At 54.5% G+C, this 20,663-nt stretch overlaps 2 protein-coding genes across 2 annotated transcripts in view; one reads left to right on the top strand and one right to left on the bottom strand.

Moving 5' to 3' along the window:
* Positions 1–2,092: 2,092 nt before the first annotated feature.
* On the bottom strand, positions 2,093–18,875 carry LOC118001163 (uncharacterized protein 114841037). The gene is made up of 2 exons (XM_034991159.1): positions 18,660–18,875; positions 2,093–2,510 (listed from the first exon to the last, which is right to left on the bottom strand). The coding sequence occupies exons 1-2, from the start codon at positions 18,858–18,860 to the stop codon at positions 2,181–2,183; spliced, it is 531 nt and encodes a 176-aa protein (XP_034847050.1). The 5' UTR covers positions 18,861–18,875; the 3' UTR covers positions 2,093–2,180.
* Positions 18,859–20,663, top strand: part of CUNH6orf132 (chromosome unknown C6orf132 homolog) — a 34,285-nt gene continuing 32,480 nt past the window's right edge. Inside the window, 1 exon segment of the mRNA XM_034991158.1 lies at positions 18,859–19,003. Within this exon segment, the coding sequence (XP_034847049.1) occupies positions 18,859–19,003 (145 nt within the window).

Below are 20,663 nucleotides of genomic sequence, written 5' to 3'. Positions count from 1 at the left end.
TAAATAAATAAATAAATAAATAAATAAATAAATAAATAAATAAATAAATAATAAAAATAAAAAATCCCTTGGAAGCTTCCTTCCATCAAGGCTGCTCTACCAAGGTGAACCTCAAGGGGGAGACCATTCTCCAGGGGAGAGGAAAAGGCGTCAGTTGAGGGAGTGAAAATGCTGGGCCCCTACCTCCCCCCCCAACGCTGTCCCCTACTACACCCCACCTGGTTCTCAGGTTTTGGGGGGGCAGAGATGGTTCTTAGACATTTTTGCAGCCTACGGACCCAGCCTTTGGGTGTTCAGCAAGGGTCCGTTGGATGATTGGGTGGATGTATAACTTTTATTTACACCTAGACTGAAAATTTTATCTCTGCTTTTCAAAATCCAACGAAAATGGCAATAACGTTTTTAAACCTACCAACCTACAGAGACAAAGAGAAAGAAGACAGCAGGTGAGAGGTTCTAATAAAACTCTGGACAACAGAAGGCAGATGGACAAGGGGTAACTGTCTCAGTGCAGAAAGTTGAAACCCAAACACTTCGAAAGAGCAGGGTGGGAATGCAGAGGATGGTACAGACATGGGGCCTATACCTGCCACCGAACTCGGCAGGCTCAGAGGTGGGTGCGGAAAGTGCCCTAGAAGCTGGGGTGCAGGACGGGGCGGGGGCCGAAATAGGAGGACAGGTGGAAAGCCCCCCAGATGCCCTCCACAAGGCAGCAGGATGGACATCTCTGGGCATCCATCCCCTGCCCCTGGCTGGAGGTTATTCTGGAACCTTGGACCCGAGAGGCTGGAGAAGAGAAAAGGGTCGCTCAAGAAACTGGGAGTTAAGGAAGAATCTGCATACGAAGAGACCCCCAGCTCTTTCTCATGCTGACTCCTCAAATACCAACAGACAATCAGGCAGGAGCGACCTGGTACAGAGGTCAAATGGCCGGCTTCCAGCCAAGGATCACCAGGCACTTGAGGAAAGCCTCTGGCTTTTGAGAGAGAGCGTACCACAAACAAACAAAAACTCTATACTGTGAGGTACCTTCAGGAGGGCTCACGTCCTTCTTCCCTACCCACCATCTTCTTTTCAGAGAAGGGCCTCCAGGGAGGCCTGGCCAATGCCTCAGTGGCGTGCTGGGTCTCCAGAATCCTGTCCCTCCATCCCACCCCCACCCCACACTCTTATGCTCCAAAGGGATGTTCCATTGGCTGCACCGCCCCACCTGGAAGGAGCGGTGACTCCTAGAAATGAAGCCAACTGGATTCACCCAGTGGGGTGCTGCCAGATACTTGACAACTGGCTCCCGGGAAAGAAGAAACCCCAGTTTGCAGGCGTTTGCTGGTTTCCAACGTGGTTGCCAACGTGAAGTCACAGGAGTCCCAATCTCAAGTTCCATCCCCAACGTGAAGGAGAGGCCCACAGCCGTTCCCCTCAGGCCCATCTGAGCTGGTTCCAGCACACCGCTGGGGCCCTCAGCGGCCAGGGACTCCCTCAGGTCACTGCACGGGGTCAAGCGCCCTCTGCCTTCATTGCTCTTCCTCATGAAACACGGCCTGTGAGCCTGACTAACCTCAGGGTCAGCTCCTCCGGAGCAGAGGAGAGACAAGAGGGCAAATCCATCTGTCCATCAACAAACTACCAGTCAGGAGGGGCGCTTTGATATAAAACTAGGGCTGCAGAGGAGGCCCCCCCAGAGACTGGGTTTCCCCCTGAATTGCTCCCCCATTTTCCAGTGGCTGCTCCAATCTGGGGGCGCAGTCAGCTGACTTTTCTCTTTGTTGACTTTGGAGGGGTTGCCAAGCTTGGACTACGGGGACGGTGTGACCAGCACCAGCTTTGCTTGGCGCTCAGGCTCTGCCGGGGGTGTCGAGGCCACTCTTGGGGAGAGGGGGCTGAGAATCAGGTCCTTCCAAGTCTTCAGGCACCTCGGGACTTGGCCTCTTATACAGCACCCCGATGGCCTCAGTTTACCCACCCACAGCCCCCCCATTCAGATGCCAGGGAAAGGAAGGACGAACTTTAATTGCTGCCAAGAACAGAGACCTCCCTTTGTCATCACTGACCCTGGGCATGGCACAGCTGTCTCAGCCCAGGCTCGGTCCGCCCCTCCTGGAGCAAGCAGCCCTCCCCGCCGCCTGGGACCCGGGATTGCGGGGGGCAGGGTGCAGGCGGGGGCTTCTGCCTGCCAGGGCCTAGGAGCGCCACAAGGCCAGGTTGGCAGGAGGCACGTCGAGGCGCTTGCGGGTGTGATCAGTGTCCCTTTGGTATAGGTAGCCACAGGTCAGCTTCTGCAAGGTGGAGAAGGGGTTCAGGGAGTTGGAGTGCTGGGAGGTGTAGAAGTTGAACCTGAGCTTGTCCGGGTTCTGCCCCCTCGGGTCTACCACCACCGGCATGTAGGCCGCCACCAGCGTCTGCTCGCGGGCCTGCTTCCATGACCGGGACAGGGCAGGGTGTGGAGACTTCACTTTTTTGCCCGATGGTGTCTTTGGCTCCTGGTTGGGTACGGAAGGTTTCTTTGAGTCCTGGGGGGAAGGAGAGAAGGGGAGAGCTAAGGCATCAGAAACTGGGGCTTCCACTGCTAAGGCCAAGGGTGGGAGGGGGGAAGGTGCCACCAATCAGAAGCTTCCAGAGCCACCCCGGAGACAGCTCTGCTGGCCATTCAGCCAGACAGCTCCAGGTAAGGGGATGTCCTTCAGGGCCCCCTGACCTGCCCCCAGCTTGTGCAGACCCCAGCTTGCTTCTCAGAGGCCTCTGCCAGCTCAGAGGCTAGGAGCAGCGTTACCCCTCACCCCTCTCCCGCACGTCCGGCCGTCTGTCAGTGTCCTCCACCTGGCTCCCATCTGGGTCCTCTGCCACTGTTCCCACCAGGCCTCCATCCTGTCTCCTGCAGGGTTACTCCAGCTTCCCACCAAGTTCTCCTGCCTGCCTGCCTCGGGCCTCTCGGCCTGGGCTTCACACTCACACCAAATGAATCTTTCCATATCAATGGCCAGATCATAGAGCTCCCCTCCTCATAGCATCTTTCGCTCTCTACCGCCCAGAACAGACATCTCAAGGCCCCCAGCCTGGAAGGCAAGGACGTTAAGGACGGGGCTCCCGTTACCTTGTGCTCTAGCCAGACCGCCTGCGCATCACCCCTGGTGGCACCTGGTCCTTCCAGGCCTCCGGGCCTTTGCTCGGGTGGTTCCCCCAGCCCAGCATGCCCTCCTCCGCATCCATAAGGGAGAGTCTCTTTCCTGTCTGGCTGTGAGCTCCTTAAGGGCAATGCTCTCTCACCCTTACCCGTGACATAACAGCCTCCCAAATCCTATTCCTTGTTTCACTGCAGAACAAGGCATTTGGTGAGCACTCAATAAATGTTGGTTCGGTTGAACTGGATTCTAGCAAGAGGTACTCCCCCTTCCGACCAGCCAGCCCATTCTATTTTAGAACACCTCTCATCGTTATGAGGTGACAATGCCAGGTCTTGATAATCACCACTCTTGGTTGATGGGGCATGGAGGTCTACTCCTCAAGGAGGCCCCCACTGCCACACCGATCACGTCTAGTGACATTTATTTCCTCCTCCGTTGCTACTCTCATGACCCAAGTGTTTGGTTCATCTTTGACCCCCACACCATCTCCTAGGCACCAGATGCCCATTTCACTAGGGACCTTCACAGACACGACAGCACAACCCAGAGGACGAGAGGCGTGTGTGTCGGGTTGGCTCTCCCCTACTCTTCCAGGTACAGCGGTGAGGGGGACCCACTTCCGCTCTGCCCGGGCTCACAGCCCTCTTGCCCACAAGGACCTGGGAGGGAACCGCTAGCTACAGAGCTTCTGGAACTTGAAGGCCTGCCATCTTACAGAGGAAATCCCTGGTACTCGAGAGATAGTGCATGCTCTTTTGCATTTAGTCTACAAACTACTTGCCCAGCTCACGCTTGCCCAAGGCTTTCCTCCCAAGCAGGCTTTGGTGCTAAAATTTCCTCCCCAGGAATGTGTGTGTTGTCAGCCTTGCCTTTCGAAATCCTTCCTCTCCTTCCAAGCCAGAAGCCCTCTTGACACCTCCTCCAGGAAGCCTCTGGTACTGCAGCCCCTGCCCCGATCTCACCCTCCTCTGTGCCTTCAGGCCCTCCTCTTGGGATGTAGTCCTTTGCTAGGCTGGGACAAGGGGGAGGCAAGTGCACATTTTGAGGAGGAGCTAAGTCTGAGTCTGCAAGGGCCCAGAATGTTTCTGTACCTCTCTCGCTGCCCTGATTGCTGTGCTGGCCTCATCCCAATCCCAAATCCCGGTGCTTCCAGGCTCCTGCCAATGTTCCAACAGCCTGTAAACCGCTCCCAGTGTTCAGGACCGCATCCTAGTTGCCTTTGTATCCCTGGGGCTTACCCCATAGACGGCACACGGCAGAGCTGGAGAGAAGGGCGGCCAAGTGTTCAGCAATCTTCCCACTTCCCAGAATCTTCTGGGTTCAGCGACTAGCGCCGGGGCCGGGGGGGTGGGGGGTGCTGTTACCAGCAGAGGGGCAACACCGGAAATGGGCTCTGAAGCCAGTAATCAACAATCGCTCTGTGAGCACAGAGCCAAACTCTTTACGTGGATCATCTCTTCTAACCCTCACATTACCCTTTAAGGAAGATATTATTCTTAGTCCTATTTATAGTGGAGCAAACTGTAGTAAGGAGGGTAGTCCCCCATTTAGGGGCAGGTAGCTGGTAAGGAACCAGGCTAGGACCGAACCCAGGCCTGGTTGACCCCACGGGCCACACGCCATACTCCACTACGCCTACTCTGTCCACTCCACGGGGGGCCGTGGTCTGCCAAGTCATCTCTGCCCACATTTGGTCAAGGGCAGCGGGGGAGCAGGGAAGGGAAGGGCAGCCAGATCTCCCAGTTCGGCAGGAATGCTGTGGGGTTTTGAAGGCCGGATTTTGGCATTACCCTCTCTTAGCGGAGCTGACGATACGGCATCATTGGCTTCATTCAGTCACTCCATTCATTCAAAATGATTCCTCTTATAGGCCAGGCTCTGAGTGTGCAAATAATGCACATAGAAACACACACATAAAGCCCTGTAGAGCCGGGCTTCCTGCCCTCAGCACCACAGACGCTGGGGGCTGAGAATTCTTTGTTGTGGGGCAGTGCCGGACCCTGCAGGAAGTTTAGTGCATTAAGTGTGCTTCTGAGGATGTGGGGTTCTGGTCCTCTTGACATTGCAGAAGGGCTCAGCCCATGGCCGTGGAGAGGAGGACCCGCAGAGCCCCCCACCTTCAGTCTTGGCCTCAGGCTCAGGAGGCTGGTGTCAGGAGTGACAGAGGCATGTGCTTTCAGAATGGCCGGCGGGGGGGCGGGGAGGGGTTCTGACCAGAGACCCACAGAGGGAAGGGCGACAGTTGCTAATTGGGACTGAGCATCTACCAAGCGCCAGGCACTAGCCACTCGGCTCCGCAAAAGCTCCTAAGAGCCATTGGAGATGTTCCTCCCATTTCTCAAATGTGGAAAATGAGGCTCGGAGACATGGAGGCATTTGTCTGAGTTCACGTGGTTGGTGAGGTGGCAGAAGTTCCACAGCTGAGACTAGTTGGTGCGGGAACCAGGGCTGGAACGGTCCCCTCTCTCTCTGGTCCAGCCAGGCCCTGCCTCAGGGGCCGTCCTGCCCTGGGGCCACCTGCCATCTCTGCTCTAGTGGCTGCTACCGCAACATTTGGGGCCCTGGGGTGGGGGGCACCCAGCGCCTTCAGCACATCCAGGGATGAGGCCCCCACAGAAACCGGGGCAGAGGGACAGTCCCCGGAAGGAGGAAGAAGAGAAAAGGGAGGAGCAAGAGAAGACACTGGGGAGGAGGGGGAGAGGGAGGAGGCAGGACAGAAGGAGGGGGGAGGAGGGAGGGGAAGCCCAGGCAGCCCAGCCTTGCCCTGCCCCTTCCAAGGGCCCAGCCAGGCTCCAGGTGACTAACCTCAGAGGGCTGAGAACACCCCATCACCGGCCCAGGGCCCAGCACTGGCCAGCTCTGGGGGGAGGGTGGGGCCAGAACGCATACTTTCCTGGTTAACATCTGGTTTCATTTAACCTTCTCCTCCCATCCCCTCGGGTTCTCCTGTCAGTGCACTGGGTGGGGGGCGGGGAGCAGGGGGGGTGGGGGGCGGGGAGCAGGGGGGGGTGGGGAGGATGCATATGCGTGTGACTTTAGAGAAGTGATTCACAACCGGGACTGTTTTTCTCCCCGGGAAAACATTTGGCCATGGCTGGAGACATTTTTGCTTGTCACAGGGGGGATGCTCCTGGCACCCAGTGGGGAGAGGCCGGGGGTGCCACTCAATATCCTAAAGTGCCAGCACAGCCCCCCAATACAGAATATCGGCACCAACGGCAGCACTGCCAAGGCTGAGGAGCCTGCTTGAGAGCTTTGAGGAAGACCCCTAACTCCCCACCTGCTTCCCTCAGCCCGCACTTAAGCCTCCCATTCCAGCGCCTGGGTGGCGCAGTCGTTAAGCGTCTGCCTTGGGCTCAGGTCATGATCCCAGGGTCCTGGGATCGAGCCCCACATCGGGCTCCCTGCTCAGCTGGGAGTCTGCTTCTCCCTCTCCCTCTCCCCCTGCTTGGGTTCCCTCTTTCGCTGTGTCTCTCTGTGTCAAAGAAATAAATAAAATCTTAAAAAAAAAAAAAAGCCTCGCATTCCAGGGGGCAAGGAAGTCTAGAGGTCAAGTAGAGGGTCTCACCAGGCCCTCCCCTCCCACTACCCTATGTTTATTTGCATTTCCAGTTGGAGTCAAAAGAAGGAAGCTGAATAGACCTCTCCCTCGCTGAGCCCCATCCCCAGAGGCAGACCCTACCAAGGCCTTTTATATACCCACATCTCTGTGTGTGTCCCTTCTACCAGGATTTACAATGGGGAAGAGGGTGAGTCAAGAGTGGGGCTTTCAGGGCGCCTGGGTGGCTCAGTTGCTTAAGCGACTGCCTTCAGCTCAGGTCATGATCCTGGAGTCCCAGGATCGAGTCCCGCATCGGGCTCCCTGCTCGGCGGGGAGTCTGCTTCTCCCTCTGACCCTCCTCCCTCTCATGCTCTCTGTCTCTCATTCTCTCTCTCAAATAAATAAATAAAATCTTAAAAAAAAAAAAGACTGGGGCTTTCTGAGTAAGACCTGAAGACCTCATATGGGGTATTTCTGCAGGTCTGGGAAGACACTATCTTCTCAAATACTTCAGGCCCCTGGCACATCCGCTAGGCTAGCCTGAGCCTGATGTTTCCACCATTAGCACCTCACTCATGGGGGGAAGGCCTGGTGCGCTCTTGAAATGCAAATGGCACTGGGTGAGACAGCGGGTGAGGCCTCCCAGGGCACCTGGTCCTGTGGAATGTGCCTGGGCTCTGGAGTGCGAAGGTCTGAACTCGGGGCCTCACTCTGCCCTTATAGGTCAGGCAACCTTGGGCGAGTCTCCAAACCTCCTTGAGCTTCGGTTGCCTTGTTGGCAACATGAGGATAATAAGGCTCTCTCCTTCACCAGCATGCTGTGGGGGAGCAGTGAGTGTGGGAACTGTGGGAGCATAATGCAAATAGTAATTATGATCGGTCTCCTCCCTCAGTTAACTTGGAGGTTTCGAACACGCTCATCTTTGCGAGAGCAGGTTGGTCTGCTGTGGGGCAGAGGGGCTGCTGGGAAGGGAGCCTATGAGGAGGCCCAGCCTGGGCCTTAGCATCCTCGTGAGGCTGTCTAGCACGGCGGCTTGGGGTTCAAATTCCCACTTCACCGCTCACACTGGGTAGCCGATCCTTTGGGACTTTATAATACTCTGTGCCTCAGTTTTCCCACCTATAAAGTGGGAACAACTAAAGTATCTGCCTCATAGGGTTACCATGAAGATTTCATGAGACATTCAACATAAAGTGCCTAGACCTCTTGAGCGCTCAGTAAACTTCGGCTATCATTGCTACTTGTTACAAAGGAGGCTCCCAGCTCTCAGCCACACGGGTGGGCCAGGCTGGGGTCTTCATACGCTCTCCTGTCAGTCAAACTTCCTAATGCCCTTGGGCAGCCCTGTGATGTCATCCCACCTGGCACATCCTTGACCAGGGCCTTTCTTGTTGGTGAGATGGATTTCTGGTGGTCGGGGGCTCCAGAGTCACCCAGGGACCCTTGGGAAATACTAGGAGTGCCCAGGGGTGGGGAGGGCAAATTTGCATAGGCAGGGGCATTGTCACACCTCTTTGACAGCACAATTCCTTCTGTCTTCCTAGGGAGACACAGGGGCAGGGCTGGGGGCTGAAGTTTTGAGGCCTGGAAGGGTCTTTTCACCTTGCCCTGACCCACTCTGCAATGCTCTCTTCCCACAATCTCTCAGGATCTGTGAATTGTGGGTCCTGAGGTGAACAGAGAGAGGAGGAAATTCTCCCAGTTATTCAGGTACCTCTAGAAATCCCAATGTTCCCCCCAGGCCCCCAACAGGTCATAAGAAATTACTGGCAGGGAGGAAATGCACCCAGCCAACTCTCCCTTCTCTTTCTGTCTCCCCCTCTCTCTCTCTGCCTTCCAAATTACCGAGATGATGGCTGGAGGGAGGCGGGGAGGGGTGGATGGATGCCTGGACAGACAGAGGAGTGAGAGAGTGGATGGGCAGGAGGATGAGTGTTGATAGGTAGATAGACGGTGGATGGGCAGACACCCCTGATTTGAGCCCTGCTCACCTCTTGAGCCTCATCTCTTGCTATGTTGCCCCTCACTCTATGCAGTAGCTAATTTCTTAAACATGCCCTGCTCTTCCCACCCCAAGCCTTTGCGTGTGCTATTCCATAGACAGGTGGCTGAGCAGGGTGGCCGCGGATAAAAGGATAGACAGGTGGTCAGTAAATGGCTACATGGGTGGATGGTTGTGCTGTAGAGGATGGGATAGCAGAGGCCCAAGAGTCAGGCTCCTTGAGCTTGAATCTGGCTCTACCATTTTCCTGTTGTTGACCTTGGGCAAGTAGTTGACTTTCTCTGTAGTTCTGTTCGTTCATCTGGAAAACGGGAGAACTACAGGTCTCTACCTACTAGGGATGGGCAGAGCACTCAGGATGGTGCCTGCCACAGAGTAAGCACTCAGTAACTATGAGCTATTATGATGTGCGGGCAGGTAACTGGATTGATGGGTAGGCGGCTGAATGGGCCATTCTGTCCCCGTCTTCGAACACCAGACCCTCCCAACACCAGACTCGGGAGGCACCTTCCAGGAACGTGTCTGAAATCCCACATGAAGGAAGGGGCCTGGGCTTCTCCCTGGGGCGAGAGGGGAGGGAGATAGGACAAGCCAGCAACTTCCTGCCTTTTGCCACACTGGCTTGGGCTGGGCCCGGGACTGGTTTCCTTCCTGGTACTATGTCAGCACTGACTGCTAGTTACGGGGTGGACTTTGGGGCCCTATGGCAGATCAGGAGCTGGGGTGTTGATGACATGTGCACTGTTCAGATCTCACACCCTGATGGTAATGACCCCTAATTTCTGAGAGGCTGGGAGGGCCCAGGAGGGGAGGCGGGCGGGGAAGAGGGAGCAGGAGGAGTGGCAACAGGGCTTACCCTCTCGGAGCCTCTGATCAGGGATTTCCAAGGCTCTGGGGCAATGATAGCTTGCTTGAGAGAGGGCGGGAAGGTGGGAACATGGTGTTCTGGATGGTGTGGCTGGCTCGGTGGCTCTGGGGAAAGTGGCCTGGCTCCCAGCCCAGGGCCGGAGGCAGCCGTCAGGAAGGAGCCCAGGAGGCAGGCAGGGTTTCGGGGGAGCAGGGCTCCACAGCGTAGCACACTCTACACCTTGTCTCAGCCCAAGGGGGGGTGCTGGGCTGGATGCTGGGTGGCCTGAAATGAGTCCCATGGCCTCTCTGGGCCTCAGTTTCTGTATGTGCACAATGAGGATGTCTGGTCTCTCCATCTTGGACATTTGAAGGAAGGTGAATTGAATCTCATCCTGAGGACTTCAGATAGGGGCCTCTCCCCCACGACTGAACATAGGCCTGGACCCTGCGAGGAGTGTCCCCGGCCCAGGCTGGCTTCCACTCACTTCACGATCTCAGGGCGGTGAGATCGAGCCCCGAATCGGGCTCCATGCTCAGGGGGAAGTCTCTTCTCCTTCTCCCTCTGCCCGTCCTCTCTCAAATAAATAAATAAATCTTAAAAAAAAAGAAAAATCATGGCCTCTGGACCCACTCTGCCTGGGTTCAAATCCCAGCACGTGCTATTGCTCAGCTATGTGACTTGCCTGAATCACTTAGCCTGTCTCTGCCTGATCTGCAAAGTGAAGCTGATAATAGAATCCACCTAGAAGGCTTGTTGTGCACCCCCCAACCACCTCCACGTGAGCTTAGAGCAGTGCCTGCTGCAAGGTAGGTGCGGGGAATTATTATTATTTCTAAACCCCAGACCACACCGATTCACTCTTGTCTCCTGGAAAACCACCTTTCTCTGACTTCTCTGCCACACTCCAAGCATCATCTCATTTTATTCATCATCAAACTTCCTGGAGGGTAAGGACTGACCTGTACTCCTCAGTGGGCACTTGAGAAGATGGGGAGCGCTGGTGAAGTCCATGGCTGACCTGGAGCACAGGAAACTCACCCAGCACCCACACATCTTGCCACACACAGCCGCCCACCCCCCGCCTCCCTGCTGCCTGAGTGTTCTCCCACTGCTTTCCTCTACGTAGGCCTGGTTATTTGGACATTCTTTCCACCCCTCCTTGCCTGCTGTGTGATTTGGACAAATTACTTAACCTCTCTGATCCTTCCTTGTTTTTCCTTTGTTGGACTTCAAGTACAGAGGGCTGAGTTATTCATACGCCTTGTTCATGGTGCGTTATCATCCCTGGTCTCCAGAGGCCTCCTCTCTCACATTAATTGTCCCCCTTCATCTCTAGGTTCTAACCACATTCCCCACCCGCCTCGGCCAGAGGCAACCATCCTAATGTACTTAATGAGCATCTTCTTGTTCATATATTCTTACAAAATATATGTATTATTGTTTTGAGTGCAGGTTATTTTCATTTACATAAGTGGCATGGTGTGTTTTAGATCTCATTCTGTTTACCTTGGATGGCTCCCTACTGTTTTTAAGATCCAGCATCTAGTTCCTCACTTCCCACCGAGATGTAGCCCACGCAATGCATGTTTTATGTCTCTGCTCTCCCCCAGGACCCCCAGGGGTCTCCCACTCCCCATCCCCGCAGACAACACCACAATGCGATCACATCCTTGGCCCTCTGTGGACCTGGGTGGCTACTCTGGGGCATATTCCTAAGAGCAGAATTGATTGGTCATAGACTAGGAGTAAACATCACTTAAAGTCTTTTCTCCATCAACAAAATGAGTGTATTGTCCCATCCCCTGTGGCGCTGATGATGGTAGTGGGTTAACAGTGCAATCCACTCGGCCCCATGCCTGACACAGAAGAGATGCTCAGTGGCTTCCAGACCTCAGGGAGAGCTGGAGGTAAGCGGGACCCAAGTGAGCTCTCAGAGAAAAGCACCCAGGGCTCCAAGTCCCAGCTCAAGGGTTGGTCTGCAGAGCCCGTGAGAAGTATGTGGGGCTGTGCTGACTCCTGGAGGTATGAACTGATCTGGAATGTTTTTGAAGCTCCTGCAGCCCAGGCCCAGGTCCTGGTGTGCCCGGGAAATGCTTACTAAATGCCCTTTCTCACTCTCTCCTCGGAGCCAGAGTAACCTTGTCACACTGGAGGTGCCAGACAGCCTTATTTGTTGTTCTGCCCCGACTCTGCCAGCCAACGAGCATTTTAACTGCATGTGAAACCACCCCTGAGTACCGGATCCCATCCTCCCATTGTACAGACAGAGAGACTGAGGCTCAGGATAGCTCCATGGTCTCACAAAAGGTTAGTGGCGGAAGTGGCTCTAAAATAGGAATCTCCAGGTTCTCCCCTCTAGGACTCTTTAAAAGAAAATGCTTTCCATATTAAATTATGTTCTTTATTATCTATGGAATTTTCAGTTAAAACAAATGACCTACCAGCAGAGCACAGTACCAAAAAGTAAAAAAAACAAAACAAAACAAAAACCCACATGTAGTCCTGGCATTCCAGCTGAATCTTCTCCATGGTTCCGCTCCCTTCTAGTCCCTGGCCATTTGCAAATTCACTTTCTATATCTATGGTCATAATCTACATGGATTGCTTTTTGTACTTAGCAACTTTTTTTTTTTTTTAAGATTTTATTTATTTTTTGACAGAGAGAGACACAGCGAGAGAGGGAACACAAGCAGGGGGAGTGGGAGAGGGAGAAGCAGGCTTTCTGATGAGCAGGGAGCCCGATGCGGGGCTCGATCCCAGGACCCTGGGATCATGACCTGAGCCGAAGGCAGACGCTTAACGACTGAGCCACCCAGGCGCCCCAGCAACTTTTTTTTTTAACACATGCGTGTGCACGCACACACACATTATTTCAGATCGTGGGGTTGTGTTTTACAATGGGATGTTTTTGCCTGGCCTTCAAGGTGATCTTGCAGACACCTGCCCCACCCCGTCTCCTGTGCTCCAGTGGAATTTTCCTTCTTGAGGTTCTTTTGTTGAATTGTCACTGTCCTCTTCCAGCCTGGCAGGGCCTCTGTTCTGCCTTTGCTGTTCTCTGGTTAGCCCCTCTGTGCCCAGAGTCAGGGTAGGGAGCATGCGGCTGCTAAGTACCTATGGTAAGTCAGCCTCCCAGATACCTGAACCCACTATCTTGTTGAATCTCATAATAACCTGACATTAATAGCCCCTGTTTGACAGATGAACAAACTGACACTCAGAGATATGGGAGCTCAGCCGTGGCCACACCCTGGCTAAACAGGAGAGTCAGGATTCAAACCTATTCCCCAGCACGGATCCTTCCCACTCTGGCACGGTCCTCTCGGCAGGGCCCATGGTTACCAAGGGAAATGAGTCTCTCCCCAGCACCCCGCAACATACCACCCCCTAGGGCTGGACTTGGATCTCCACACTCTCGGGGAAACGGGTAACGACTTTCTCTGAGCCCCCTCTCAGGATGTGGGAGTCCATCCCCACTCCCCCCGACTTCATCTTAGCCTGATCTCATCTCCTGGCTTGTGCCCAGTCCAGAGGAATGCCAAGGTCAGGGGATTGGAGCCCACCCTCCCCTGCAGGCAGAAGGAAACAGTTTCAGGAGCTGGTCCAGCATAAGGTGTCTCCAGCCTGGAACAAGAGGATCTGTAGCTCAGTAGCATGCGGGAGTTGGGAGCGGTGACCTTTGCCCCCACAGACACCTGGCTGGGGGTGCAGGGGACCTCAGCCCGCACCTCCCTGGCTCCGAGTGCACTCTCCCAGCCTGGAGTGCATGGCTTTGTTGGATGTAGGGAAAGCCACAACCCAGAGAGAGTCCTGGCTGGGTCTCTGGGAAGAGCACAGCTTCTGGGCCCCAATCTCATCCCACAGTCCGGAAGTGGCCAGGAGAGTCGGCTCTTGGAGGTTCCTAAGTCATTGTGGAGCCAAGATTTAATTACAGGATCGGGCTTTGGCTGTTTTGAGGAGAGCCTGTTTTTCTTTTACTGGGGGAGCAGGTTGAGGTGTTGTTATGAGCAGGAGGGGGGGACCCTGTCGCAGCAGTACCGGGCACAGAGTGGGACCCTGTCCCCGGGGACTCGGCCCCCAAAGCTGCCCGGGCCGCCAGGCAGGACTGATGGAGAGGGAGTACCCACCGTTGAACCCAGGCCTTCCGCAGACTGCCCCCCGACCAGACCCCGCCAACGTGGGACTGCAATCCGGGTGAAATGGGTGGGGAAAGGGCAAAAAGAACCCTGATGGTCAGACTCGGCAGCCTGCCAGGCTTCTGGTGTTCAAGATCACACCAATTCTCTCTCTTCCTCCATTTGTGGCCCGAACGCACGCAGAAAGCAGGGGGCCAGCAGGGCACAGAAACGAACAAACACTTCAGGAGCGCCCCTGGGCACCAGGCCCTGTGCTGTATTGCACACCCACGATCTTACTGAATCTTCCTGACAGTCCTAGGAGGGGCACTATTACTCCCATGCTACAGATGAGGAAACCAGGGGCGTCTGGGTGGCTCAGTCGGTTAAGCGTCTGCCTTTGGCTCAGGTCATGATCTTAGGGTCCTGGGATCGAGCCCTGTGTTGGGTAACCTGCTCAGTGGAGACCCTGCTTCTCCTTCTCCCCTTCACCCTGCTTGTGCTCGCGCTCTCCTTCTCTATCTCAAATAAATAAAATCTTTTTTTTTTAAGATTTTATTTATTTATTTGACAGAGAGAGTCACAGCGAGAGAGGGAACACAAGCAGGGGGAGTGGGAGAGGGAGAAGCAGACTCCCCACTGAGCAGGGAGCCCGATGTGGAGCTCGATCCCAGGACCCTGGGATCATGACCTGAGCCGAAGGCAGACGCTTAACGACTGAGCCACCCAGGCACCCCTAAATAAAATCTTTTTTAAAAAGATGAGGTAACCAGCTCAGAGCATTTTTTACTTCCCCTATATGCAAACTGTCCATCAAGACCGCCCTTTCTTCCTAAGAAATGTCCCATAGACTAAAAACTTTGCTGTGTTTCTACCACCGGCATACAAGTCCTGCCCCCACTCCCCTCCTGCTTGTATTAACTCACTCATTAGCCAATTAACTGACCAATTTGAGCAGCTCCCCTTAGCCTCCACTTTCTTCTTCCCATCGTCCTTCATCCTGCTGCTAGATGAGCATCCTCAAAACATAGCTGTTGGGGAGCCTGGCTGTGGAGTGGGCGACTCTTGATCTCTGGGTCATGAGTCGAGCCCCATGTTGGGTGTTGAGATTACTTAAAAAACAAACAAATAAACAAAACCCCACAGCTGTTACCAGTCACCAGCACCTGCCAGAGCTCCTCAAACCTTAACATGCTCCTGAGTCACCTGGGGACCTTGTTAAAACATAGATCCTCTGCTGGGTACCTTCATCCATCAGCTCACTGCATCTCATAACAACCTTAAATTAATAGCCTGTTTAACAGACAAACTGAGGCCCAGAGAGGTTGCCCAATGTCTGGGATGGGGTTTCTCCAGTTCTAGTAGATTTCTACAGTTCTAGTAAGATCCCAGGTGATACAGATGCTGCTTGCTCATGGACCATACTTCTAGACTCTCCTGCCTACTTATTTTTCTTTAATTTTTTTATTCTTCTTTGTTTTTATTTTTTTAAGATTTTATTTATTTCTTTGAGAAAGAGAGTGAGTGATCAAGAGCACAAGCCGGGGGAGGGGCAGAGGGAGAGGGAGAAGCAGACTCCCTGCTGAGCAGGGAGCCCGATGCGGGCTCGATCTCAGGACCCGGGGATCATGACCTGAGCCGAAGGCAGACGCTTAACGACTGAGCCACCCAGGCGCCCCTCACACTTTCTATTTTTGAACAGCAAATACATTTACATGGTTAGAAAATGAAAAAGTATAAAAAGGCGGTCAAAATTCTCCCTCCCACTTCTATCCCCCAACTGCCCATTTCCCCCATCTCCACCCCCAGTAACCACTTCTATTAGTTTCTTATGTATCCAAAGTTTTTCTGTGCCAATATAAACAATAAGATCATACTTATCTTGCCCCAAATAGTAGCAAACTATACACACCATTTTGTCAACAGTTTATCAGTTTATCTCAGAGATAACTGGACACAGTCGGCTGACTCATTCTTCTTTAGAGTTGCATTATTCCATTGTGTTGATGTGCCATAATTTACTTAACTAGTCATCTCCAAATGGACAATTTAGGTGGCTTCCAATCTTACCAACTGGTCTTTTTAAGCCAATGATACCCTGGCCAACCTTGCCGTGACCTGCCTCTCATCCCCCAGTTCCCAGCTTCCACCACGCTGAGCTCCTGCTGAGTCCCTCACGCCTCCTGCATGCCCTCCCCAGATGCTTCAGCCACTGGGGAGCAGATCAGATGCTGCTGATCTGAACCTCTGCCCCCTTAGTCTCCTCCTCCTCCTCTACTTCCCCTCTTCCTCTCTCCATGTGTCTCTCTCCGTCTCCCCAGATAGACTACAGCAACTTGAACTTTGATGCCGTGTCTTGACTTCTCAGGACCCTTGACAGCCCACAGCTGCCACAGAGCAGTTCTCTAGAATACCAGGTCTGTCATGGAGGGCTGCATATGAATGCAGCCACTCCCTGGTAGCTCTGCTGGGGCTGGTTCAGGGTAGAAGAGCCCAGGAGCTACCCTAGGTGGGAGAACTTCATGGCTCCAAGGTCTCCAAGAAAGAAGCCTCTACTCATGCCTGAGTGTCTGGAGCACTTGGGCAGTGTATGATGATGTCCAGGGCAGGCTGGGGCATCTGGGTTTCCCTTGTGCTCTCCCTGTGTGGACGGTGGGAGGAACCATGATGCGGAGACAGGAGGATGGAGGGATGGATGGTATGGGTATGTGTGCATATGGGTATGTGTGTCCTTCCCTTCCCTATTAACATCCTTGTCATCTTTCACGGGCCAGCTCAAGTCTCAATTCTTCCAAGAAGTCTTCCTGGACTTCTCCAGCCCGTGCTGACTTCTCGTCCTCTGAATTCCTGCTATGTGTATGAGTGACACCAATCATTGTTCTGAACTTAAGTCATCATGGTCTACTACCTTGGATCATGTAAGCCTCATCTCCCTGATGAGGCCTCAAGATCCTCCATGGTAGAAATAAGGCTTCTCTAATTCTCTTATATTCCCATGTACCCCCAAACCCTCAGCCAGAACCAGACAGTTGGGAGACCCCCCATAATTGCTCCTTGAATGAACAGCAGTGGGTCTCAGGACTGCCACGGTAGTGGGTGGGGTGAGACAGGGTTGACCACAGGCGTGTCTCCAACCAAAAACATTTGGGGAACACAAGTGTTTCTAAAGATGCTCCTGTCCCTCCCTCCCCCCACCCCAAGCCCATCTGTTCCTCAGTCTCTTCCCTCCTGCTGGGAAAACAATGAACTCATAGCCACAAGCCCTAAAAGCCCAACTCATCCTGTCCCTTAAACTGGAGCAAGTAAAGGGGACTTTAAAAAAATATCACAGTCATGAAAAACAAAACCAGGGGATGGTACTAAATCAGAGTTTAAAGGCACATGACAAGCAAATGCAATGTGTGACTCTTGACTGGACTGTGGATTGGGAAAAAAATAAACAAAACTGGCATTTAGGGGATAACGGGGAAATGTTTAATACTTCAGTGTGATAACTATTGCAGTCACTTCGAAAAATGTCCTGAATCTTAGGCAAGGGATATTGAAGTATGGGTATGCGTGGGGAGATGCGCTCGGATATCTACATGTTTCCACCTTCAGCAAAATGAAAATGAAAACATAAAGTATGTGTGTGTGTGTGTTTGTGTGTGTAGAGAGAGGGCATGTGTGCAAATGCGGTGACATGTTGACAATCCAGGAGAAATGTGCACAGGTGGTCATTTTACGAGTCTGCCAAATTTTTCAGAATGAAAAGTTAAGGGGGAACCACCTTTGACACAAATTGCTGGACAACTGCAACTGTCTGGGGGCGCTGGGGGGGGGGGGGTACAGGCTCTGTGACTGGTCATCCCCACCCAGCCGTCCACGCCCGCTGCCAGGAAGCACCGGAATCCAACCCCTGGGCCTGGCTCATCCCCTACTCTCAGCACCTTGCACGCAGTCTCCCAGTCATCAACTCCCAGGACGCCCCTAGGGCTGCGGCCATGGCACAGCCTAGCTCCGACTGTCCTCCCCAGCTCCCCAGGTCTGATTGTCCTCCCCAGCTCCCCAGCTCCGACTGTCCTCCCCAGCTATGACTGTCCTCCCCCTCCCTAGCTATGACTGTCCTCCCCAGCTACCACTGTCCTCCAGAGCACCGTAAAGGGCCACAGCTCCTCTCTCTGGGGGAGGAAACCGAACCCTAAGTGGGCTCGACCCACCCTGACTTTTTAAAAAATTACATTTACTTAACCCACCTTTTCTTTTTTTTTTTTTAAGATTTTATTTATTTATTTGAGACAGAGAGAATGAGAAACAGAGAGCATGAGAGGGAGGAGGGTCAGAGGGAGAAGCAGACTTCCCGCCGAGCAGGGAGCCCGATGTGGGACTCCATCCCGGGACTCCAGGATCATGACCTGAGCCGAAGGCAGTGGCTTAACCGACTGAGCCACCCAGGCGCCCCTCACCTTGAGTTTCTAAAAATTATATCCACTTCACTTCCCAGAAAAGGGAATTTGATGTACAAAAAATTGCCAAGATTTAGTCGTCCTGCATTCTCTTTGGAGCTCGGCCACTGTGGCTATTTTCCACCTCTGTCGTCAGATAGGGATCCTCCTTTATTGCTTTTCCTCCTTTATTTTATTTTTTCTGATGGGCACTTCCTTATAATCCCCTGAAGGCTCGCGGGCCACATTTTTGAGGGCCCGCAGAACCCTGCAACGTGCCCGCTTTGGCCAGCCACTGCGCCCAGTGTCGGGCCCCAGAGTCGGTTCCGAAGCGCCCATACTGACCTGGTCATGAACCCCCTTAGACGTAGGGGACTAGCCCGCCTCCTGCCTCGCCCAGGGAGGAAAGGGCTGGAGGAGGAGGGCCAGGAGAGGACCTCGGGGAGGCCGGCCGCTCGTCTCCCAGGCTGGGCGTGGGCTGGGCGAGGTCCCCAGCCCACCGGGCCGTGCCAACAATGGCCTGTTGTCGAGGGAGGCGGGCAGGAATGCGGCCGGGGGAGTCGGGCGGCGGCGCGGCGCGGGGCGGGGCCGGGCGGCAGCCTCTTACCTGGCCAGGTGGCTCGCATTTCCAGGCGAGCGGCGGCGCCCGCAGCACCTGTCGCCGGTGCGCGCGGGCGGGGAGCCGGGCGGCGAGGGGGCATGGCCTGTTAGGGGCCTCCGGGGAGCCGGTGCCGAGTTGGGTCCGGGGCAGGGCAAGGCCGAGGGAGGGGAGGTCCCTCCCCGGGTGCCGCGCGGCCGGCGGCAGCATGAAAAAGAACCAGACGGTGCAGGGCACGTTCAGCAAACTCTTCGGCAAGAAGCACGCCAACCCGCCCAGCACCTCCCTCTACGCCACCAACCCCCCCTGGATTTTCACCCAGGAGGCCCCGGAGGAGGGGAGCCGGGACTTCGGTAAGCGCGCGCGCGGGGTGGCGGGCCCGGGGGGCGGCGGGGAGCGCGGGAGGCGCGGGAGGCGCGGCCGGGAAGGAACACGTTGCAACCTGCGCGCCGGGGCGCGGAGGCGCGGCCGGGAAGGGGAGGCGGCCCGGCTCGGCTGTCCCGGGAAAGGGCCGACCGGGCAGAGGTGCGGGTGAGGAGGGAGGCCCCTGCCGCTCGCCGCTGACCCCGGCCGCTCGTCCGAGGTGATTATTTTCCCTCCCCGGTGAAACTTATGTCTGAGTTATGTTGTCAGAAAGGCTTCCTGGGGCTTGTTCCCCGCTGCCGAGGACCAGGGCACCCCCTTCTGCCCCCCTCTCTTCCTATCTGGGTGCTGACACGCTTGGCTCTCTGCACAGGGGAGGCCCAGGAAAAATCGACAGAAGCCACTGCTGGCGAGATTACCAGTCGCTGCAAGCTGAGCCTGGGGCCCGGGTCGTCTATGGGCTCAGCCCCAGGAGACCAAGATGGGACAGTGGAGGCCAGGGAAGCCCCTCCCGACGGGCAGCTGCCCCTGGCCCCTTGAGTCAGGGTGGTATGCCTCTGCACGTGTCTGGAATCACCAAGCCAGCCCGGCCCTGGAGCTCTGGCTGTGGGTCATCTGGTCACTGCATCTTTGTGCAATTTGTACCCTCTATAACAGGGGAAACCAGTGCGATGAGGACAGGAGTTCACTTCTTGTGTGTGAGTTGAAGCTCTGGGCCCAAAGACAATCACCCTGCACAGCTTTCGCTCACCTGCCTTCATTGTCACCCCACTGTCTTCCCTGACCTTTATGGCCACTGTACCACGGCCCACAAGAGGGTGGTAAAGCCTCAGCCCCTGCTGTTGGATTCAGTTCAGCACCCGGGTTGTCATAGTGGGGACACGAGGCACCTGGACAGGAGCAGGACAAACAAGGTATCACCTCTTCCTGGCCCAAAGATCTCAGACCAGTGGGTGAACAGAGCTAACCATATGCCGATTAGACCATTCTGAGCCTTTGTGATAAAAAATGAAGTGCATAAGGGGCGCCTGGGTGGCTCAGTCGGTTAAGCGTCTGCCTTCGGCTCAAGTCATGATCTCTGGGTCCTGAGATGGAGCCCCGCATGGGGATTCCTGCTCAGCAGGGAGTCTGCTTCTCTCTCTCTCTCTCTCTCTCTCCCCCTCTGCCCCTCCCCACCGCTCTTTCTCTCTCTCTCTCATAAATAAATAAAAATCCTTAAAAAATGAAGTGCATAAGGAGCAGAGAAGAGAGATGACCTCAGCTTGGAACTAGGGTTTGAGCTGAGAAGGAAGGGCATCCAGCATTATGTAGAGCAAACAGCAGGAGCAAAGCCTAGGAGGGGCAGAACAGTTTGGAGTCACAGTTTAGGAACTTACTAATACCTGTGTTCTGCCAAGTATAACAACTCTGTGAGACCCGAACACCTTTCCTCGCCTGTGTAGCAAACACTTACTGACCCCTTGTCAGGTGCAAGGTACCATTCTAAAGTCCCTATGTTGTTGACTCATTGGACCCTCATCTAGCAATCACCATGTAGTCAGTGATGCGGGTACTATAATTCTTGTTTGTCAGATGGGGAGACTGAGGCACAAGGAGGTTAAGTAACACGCCCAAGATCACACAGCTTTACATGGCCGCGCCAGGGTTTTC

This window comes from Mirounga leonina, unplaced genomic scaffold, assembly GCF_011800145.1.
Source record: "Mirounga leonina isolate KUSES-001 unplaced genomic scaffold, KU_Mleo_1.0 Mir_53, whole genome shotgun sequence".
Lineage (NCBI taxonomy): Eukaryota > Metazoa > Chordata > Mammalia > Carnivora > Phocidae > Mirounga > Mirounga leonina.
This window is presented reverse-complemented; position numbering and strand designations above follow the sequence as displayed.